This window comes from Aspergillus luchuensis, chromosome 2 (assembly GCF_016861625.1).
Source record: "Aspergillus luchuensis IFO 4308 DNA, chromosome 2, nearly complete sequence".
NCBI lineage: Eukaryota > Fungi > Ascomycota > Eurotiomycetes > Eurotiales > Aspergillaceae > Aspergillus > Aspergillus luchuensis.
In genome coordinates this window covers 3581430-3588416 of record NC_054850.1, presented here as the reverse complement: position 1 = coordinate 3588416, position 6987 = coordinate 3581430, and the positions used below count along the sequence as shown (strand labels likewise).

General features: G+C 47.8%; 1 protein-coding gene across 1 annotated transcript; it reads right to left on the bottom strand.

Annotated features, from left to right (window-relative positions):
• Positions 1-4937: 4937 nt before the first annotated feature.
• Positions 4938-6506, bottom strand: AKAW2_21174S (uncharacterized protein; the record flags this gene model as incomplete). Its single annotated transcript, XM_041685969.1, has 1 exon — positions 4938-6506. The coding sequence occupies one exon, from the start codon at positions 6504-6506 to the stop codon at positions 4938-4940; it is 1569 nt and encodes a 522-aa protein (XP_041540000.1).
• Between the last annotated feature and the right edge of the window lie 481 nt (positions 6507-6987).

Sequence of the window (6987 nt, the reverse complement as noted above, 5' to 3'; positions counted from 1 at the left end):
CTAGAATGAGGACTTGCAAGTACTCGGTGGGAAGTAACTCCATCCAACAGAACACACAAGAGGTAGAGAGAGGAGCCATGGGCGGGTCAGGTCTGGTTTAGCGTGCAAACTAAGATCCAAACGCAACAGAGCAGAAATCACCAGTCACGCTATTGGCAAACCACGCTATGATTCAATTTTCTCAATCCCTGGACTAAGCAAAAGCAGGGAGGGCATGTTAGCCACATCCCCGGGGGACGGCAGATAGTCGATAGCCGAGCTTGGCTCATTCAGATAACCCAATCACAGTTGGGGCCCCACAGGAGCTGACGCGTGCACATCTCACAGCGCTATACCTCATTGGGGTGGAGCTTTCCCCGTTTCAGTATATGGTTTGTTGTCAGCAAGGGTTTCTTTTGTCATGGTTTTTATAATATCGAATTATCATAGTTATTGGATGGATACAATTTACGCAGCGCGCAGGCCATGCAAACCTGCTTTTTTCGAAAAATCACTCTAAAAACCATCTTATTCAGAAAGTTCTGTACGTACTTACCCAGCAGAGTGGTAAGTTTTTTTTTCACTTCTTGCTTAGGTTACAGATAGAATCTAAACCAGACAAATGAAAAAGATAGACATTACCCAAACAACTCTAATTAACTCTGTCCAGAAGTCAAGAAGTTAAAGCCCGTATCGGCCTCCATTCTGAACCCCGCAAGCCCGTTGACCAGAATCCCTGCGTGCGATCCTGGCGGGCTCCACCACCCACCAGGACACTGCCACTCTCAGGGTTGCGGGCTAGCAGCCACCTGAAACGCGCCGGCTCATTTCTTGGCCCTGTCGAAAGGGTTGGTCAAAAATGAAGTTCTAACGCCAGTCCGGGCTCCACCGGGTTTACTCTTCAAGAACATGTAACTGAGCTCTGGTTGGCTTGGCCATGATATCACTTTCCCCCCCTCCCTCCCTCGTCTTCCGTGGGAAGTTACGGAAAGGTATGGATGCCACCACCGTTTGCTGCCAAAGAGACTACGCTTCTCTCGGAAGGTCGTAATTATTGCCAGCTCTCTCGAACGCAACAATCTTATTTTTCTTTTTATTAAACGGTTCTAATAATAACAATGACATTATCCAAGCGCCAGTGCAATGTCCTGTTTCGTTCTAGATTTTTTTTTTCTCTTTTTATTTTAATTTCTTATTCATAACACACAACATAGGGAAAGCAGAACCCGAACCTGACTCCTACTACTACTAGCTACTGCATTATTTTATGACTGGGATGTGAGGTGATAGTTTCAGGGGTTGTTGCGTGGGTGGGTGATAAAAAGTAAAAGCAGACTGGTCTAATGCCAACATCCCTGACCGTTATCTTCAGCTCACCTGACAGCATACATCTGTGCGCGGTGGATGTACTCCAAACTCTGTACTACCACCACCCGAGGGAGGGGGGAGGGAGAGCCACCTACGGAGTATCTACCTCCTACACTACTACTGCTTCTGATTTGTGTGTACAGCAGGAAGATGTACGTAACACTCTATCCGTACCTACATTTGCGGGGATTTCCGACGATATCCCTGAGACAAGACAAGCCCAGACAAGACGTGCACGACACATGAGACACTGACATCAGGGCGGCGGACACCGAAAAGGGGAAAAACAAAAACCGCCACCACCAGCAGCCATGATACTCCGTAGGACCCTGAATGAATCAAACCGACTAAGCTTCCTGCGACAGCCGCGTCTCTAGGATCCCCCCGACGGGACAGAAACGAGTCTAGTGTGCAGGAAGTGGAGCAAGCCACCACCAGCATCACCCCCTTGGCGGGATGTCACAAAAGGTGATTGATGTATGGTAGTGACTCAGTCAGTGTGTGTGTGGGTGAGAGTCCTCGTGAGTATCAATCATACACACTAAAGATAGACAGATGTCATCCCGCAGAAGCAGTAGTCGTCATTGTCATCTTTATTGACTTACGAATCTGAAACATTTTGATGGGATGAGTTTATCTGATTGTCTCGAATTGATTGAACCCGAGTTGTGTGTGTTCGTGCGCGCAAAATAAGTTCCCATTTCCATCATCCTTTTATTTTTTCATTTATTTAATTATTTATTTATGAGTATATTAAAATGGAGCCGCGATTTGAAATCGCCAACGGCACATCGGGTTCAAACTAGTTCCTAGCGCTTGATCAATGCGTTCCTGCTGAGTAATCCAAGCAAGTACGTAGTACGTAGTGTGCGAGCGGTACCATGGATTGAATCTGCGTTTTTAATTTCTGATGACCTTTTTTTATATATTGTTAATTAGATTTTAAATTGCCATTACTTCTAATTTCTTATTTCTATTAATATAACTCTTGGTTATAAGAGGACCCTGCATTCGAAACTAACGCCAAGAAGGAAGCTGTTAGACGTCATAAGTGCTCGTGTCGTGGTTCTCTCTTTCCTTCTTTCTTTCTGGTTCACTACTTCATCGCTAACTACAGTACCTAACTAGTAGTTAGTGGGCATCCGACATACCTTAATCTCTCTTTACAGGGGTCGGGGAGGAGAGAGAGAGAGAGAAACACGAATTCAAAACTATTAGCTACCAAGACCTCCCTTCTCCTCTTCCTTCTCTCCTCATCTGGATCCAATTCGGCTTCACATGTTCCCTCGGAATCGCCAAGCAATTAACCCTTTTTCTTACTTCCAAACCAAGCTTTGTCATGCCGAACAATAACATGACTAAGTCCGGAAATGAATATTGTAGATAACTAACTGCCAGAAACAAGGGATGATGAATGATGGATGCCGCGCGCGCGCAGCCAGCCCACCTTGACTTATTTACCAACTACGACCCTGGAAATAATTTCCACAAAGCTTATCCTATCAATCCGAAGCTAAAAGTAGGGTTGCATCTGAGGGAGAGAAAACACTAGTCAGTAAAAATGAGCAGGGGCCCATGTGGTGCAGAAAGGGAAAAAAAGAGAAGGGGGCCTAGGCATAAATGGATTATTCATTTAATTTTTTTTCCATTCCTCATGCAGATAGATGTATGCCCAATGCTAATTGCAATCAATGTGATGACGACTTCAGCTGCATCCTATCTCTTTTCCCGGCACGGAGTACAGTAGTCCAACTGCATGTGTGCCTGGATAATATGGTGATAGTGATGGGGAAATGGGATTAATCATATGCTTGTTGCTGGTTATACTTCCTAGGTTAGCTACGGAGGAGTTGAAGTTTCCGATTGTGTTTTTCCTTTGAGAAGGCAGAGGAAGTTAATCAAAGGCAACTCTTGACAGAGTTATTGTTGATGTCTGTGCTTAAGGTTAGTTATTTGACTCGGATATCTTGATGTCTAGACAGTACAACTCCTCCTAACCAATAAATAGGTATTCTTCGTAGTCACCTCCGATGTTCAACTGCGCTTAGGTCATCATCATCATCATCACCATCGTCACTGAATAGTAGTTACAGCGCTCAAGCCTCTTCACAACTAGCTACCGACCTACTTACCGTACTACTAGTAACTACTCATCTTGAAAAACCACGATACAATCTATAGAAACAATAGAATGAATACTAACCGATAACCCCAATCATCCACAATCCCAAATTGGAAAAAGCACCTCCCACCAAGAATGTCATCATTATCATCAACATATAAAAAAGAACTACTTACCCCCATAGACCTACCATAATAGGCAACTCAACTCAACTAATCCCCAAAGAACATAAATAAGTAAATTGGACAAGAAGCTGAAGAGACCCACACCCACCACCACCACCATCATCTCAGTCATCATCCAACATCCATCTCATCCCGTCATACCAAAAAGGCCAACCTACGAGTTTGGACTTACTTAGTTGACGGACCCTCCCCACCTCCTAGGTAAACCCCACCACCCACCATCACCACCAACCATCCCCCCAACCAATAAGATCTCACCAAATGGGTTGTGCTCCTTTCCCCACAACACGGAACAAGCAGGGCCAAGCCCACACATGACATGGGCTGATGGAGAAGGCTTACGCGGCAACATACCTAGTTAACTAACTGTACTTACTTACTAACTCCGTTTAAGTTGACTAGACTCAGAGGAGTAAAAGTTGTAAAGTCACTTACTTACTTTACTGTTTCTCTTTTTGGTGTTTTTTGTCATTGTCACTGTCATTGTTGGAATTTGTTGTTGTTGTTGTTGCCCTGCTGCAGGGTTGCAGGGGCGCCCTTGGCGGGCTGTACACCTTAGGGAGGGTAGTGGGCTGGCTTGCGTGTATCGATTTGGGTTTTATTTCTAATTTTTCGTGATTATGGTGATGATGATGATGATGATGATGGGATTCTTTCAGATGTTGGTTGGGTGGTTCGTGCGTTTTGGGTGATGCATGTGGGTGTGGGTTGATGTCGTATATTTTTTGTGATTCATGTTTTGACTACGTAGTTAATATCTTTTGATGTGGTTGATGGGTGAGAGAGAGGAAAAGGGAGAATTGGCAAGGGAAGGAATGACCTCATTGCTTTTTTTTTTTTTACTATCTACTGTCATCATTTTCTGTTCCTGGATGAGGGTGCAGCTGGGGTCGGTTACACAATCACTGCCCAGGTAGGAGGGGTTTCGTACTGTACAGGTCGTTTTATCTGAAGTAGAGATGCTTGTTGTAGTTCGGTTGGTTAAGTTGTATGTATGTTGGGATTTAGATAGTAGTGGTTGTGATTCTCAGTTGGTAGAATATTTTATAGTGTTATCGAAGATGTTTATATATATTGGGGTATTGTTGCAATACTAGTCCTATATATATGTCCTACTGCTTTTTAAAAATAGTTCATGTTTACTACTAGTAGTACAAGTAAGATCTATGATATTGAAGTCTGTCGGAAATGTAAATGTAAACATAGTATATTATTCCTGCTATATGTTTGCTACTCAAGCACTCGTATATATATCCTATCGCATACTTTTCTTATAGCAGCCACTACAACCGTGCCTGTCGGCTCGACACCCTCGCTGCCGCAGCCCGACCAGCTCGCCGTCCAAAGACAGCTCCCGACGTCAATCCACTGCCTCCAGGGTAGTTATCATAAAACAGTCCTCCCAGCATCTCGCCCGCGCAGTACAACCCCGGCACCTCCTGGTTTGTCGTCGATGACACCACCGCCGCCGTCTCCGGACGAACCGCCAGTCCACCAAACGTGAAAGTGATGCCCGCCGTGACTCGAACCGCCAGGAATGGTCCCTGATCAATAGGAAGCGCCCAGTTAGACTTGGGCACTGCCAGCTCCAAGCCCTCGGACTGCGTAGTAAGTCCATCCTTGACAGCCGGATCCCATTTCCCACCCGGATGCCTGCGCTGGCGCTCATAAACCGCCTTATTATAGTCATGGATGGTCTGCTCGAAGCGCTTCTTATCTTCGAGATCAAACTCGGCGCACTTCTCCGCCAGCTCACTGATCGTGGCCGCGCTGATATGCTGCACCACCTCCGGCCGGTACTCCTCCGATCGCAACCAAGGGATCATCTTGGAATCCCAGATCTGGAACGCCATGTGGCCAGGCTGGTTGAGAATCTGGCGTCCGATCATCGCATACGTATAGTTGCGCAGATCAGAACCCTCGTCCACGAACCGGTTCCCTTGCCGATTGATCATGATGCCCAACGGATACCCGGACTTGGTGAACTCGTTGGAGATCTCCCGGTCGCCCGTATCGGCCGGTGCGTTAGCATCCCACGCCACACAGTGACATCCCGACCAGTTGCCCGCCTGCTTGGCTGAGACATCCCGGATCGCCATCTCGAATCCATCCCCGGAGTTATAGGGCGTGCCGCGTACCAGCGCTACGTCCCAGTGAGGTCCAAGGTACTGCGCGCGCATGCGCGGGTTACTCTCGAAGCCACCGGCCGCGAGAATCACAGCTCCAGCCCGGATAGTCTGGTCGCGGCCATGATGCGAAACCACCACAGACGTCACGGCTCCAGAGACCGGGTCTGTTACTAATTTCTGAGCAGCGGTCGAGAAGAAGACCTGAATGCCCAGTCTCCGGGCTGCTTGCAAGTGATCTTGAATGAGACCCTTGCCGCCGTCTTGAGTCTTCAGCGCAAGACCACCCCAGAACTTGAGCCGACCGTTGACTTCATACGCCTGTCGGTTGAAAGAGAGTTGGAATCGCACGCCATTACTCGCCAGCCACTTGATCGCCGAGTTCGACTCATTGACGAGTGTCTGGCAGAGCTCGCGATTCGTGCGCCGCCCTGTAACACGGTTCATGTCGCCCGTGAAGTCATCCACGGTATACGGCTTAATATCGATCTTCTTCGCCGTTTCCGCATCGACATTATTCACGATGGGAAGCAGATCCGGCAATCCGCCGTGGACGGTACGCATCGCCCCCGCCGTGAAGTAGGAGTTACCTCCTGCCCATTCTTCCGGACATTTATCGATAATGGCAACGTGTTTTGCGCCGGACTGGACCGCCGAAATGGCTGCGCAGAAACCGGCATTACCGCCGCCAATGACGAGCACATCGCATTTTGAGGGGAGAGCCATGATGCTTGAGAGATTTGATTGTGTGTGTGTATGTGCCTGTGCGTGCGTGCGTGTATGCGTCAAAGAAAGAAGAGCATTAGTGCATGTAGTCTGCCAAGGGGAGGAGAATGATGATCATCGCATCAAGTAGGTACATAGTGGTCTGGGATCTGTGCTCAAGTTGCCTGCGGCTTTGTATGTAGTAACAGACGGCGGGGATGGTGCCGATGATGGGATGGCGGTTGGGAAACGGAGATTATGCTCCGTCGGTGCCACGGGAGAAGGCGGAGGGAGTCTTTCCGGTCGGTCTGGGCAGTGCTGCTTGATGTCATCGGGGGTAGCACAGGAATGTTAGGGAGAAAAGTGGATAGCTTTGTTAGATTGATCGGGAGAGTAACTCGGATCTCGACAACTAACGATCGCATGGCATGATGCGCGGAGTCTGAGTGCGGGTGCTCCCCACGCTGGAATTGCGGGGGAGAAAATAGTCAGAGGATCGATC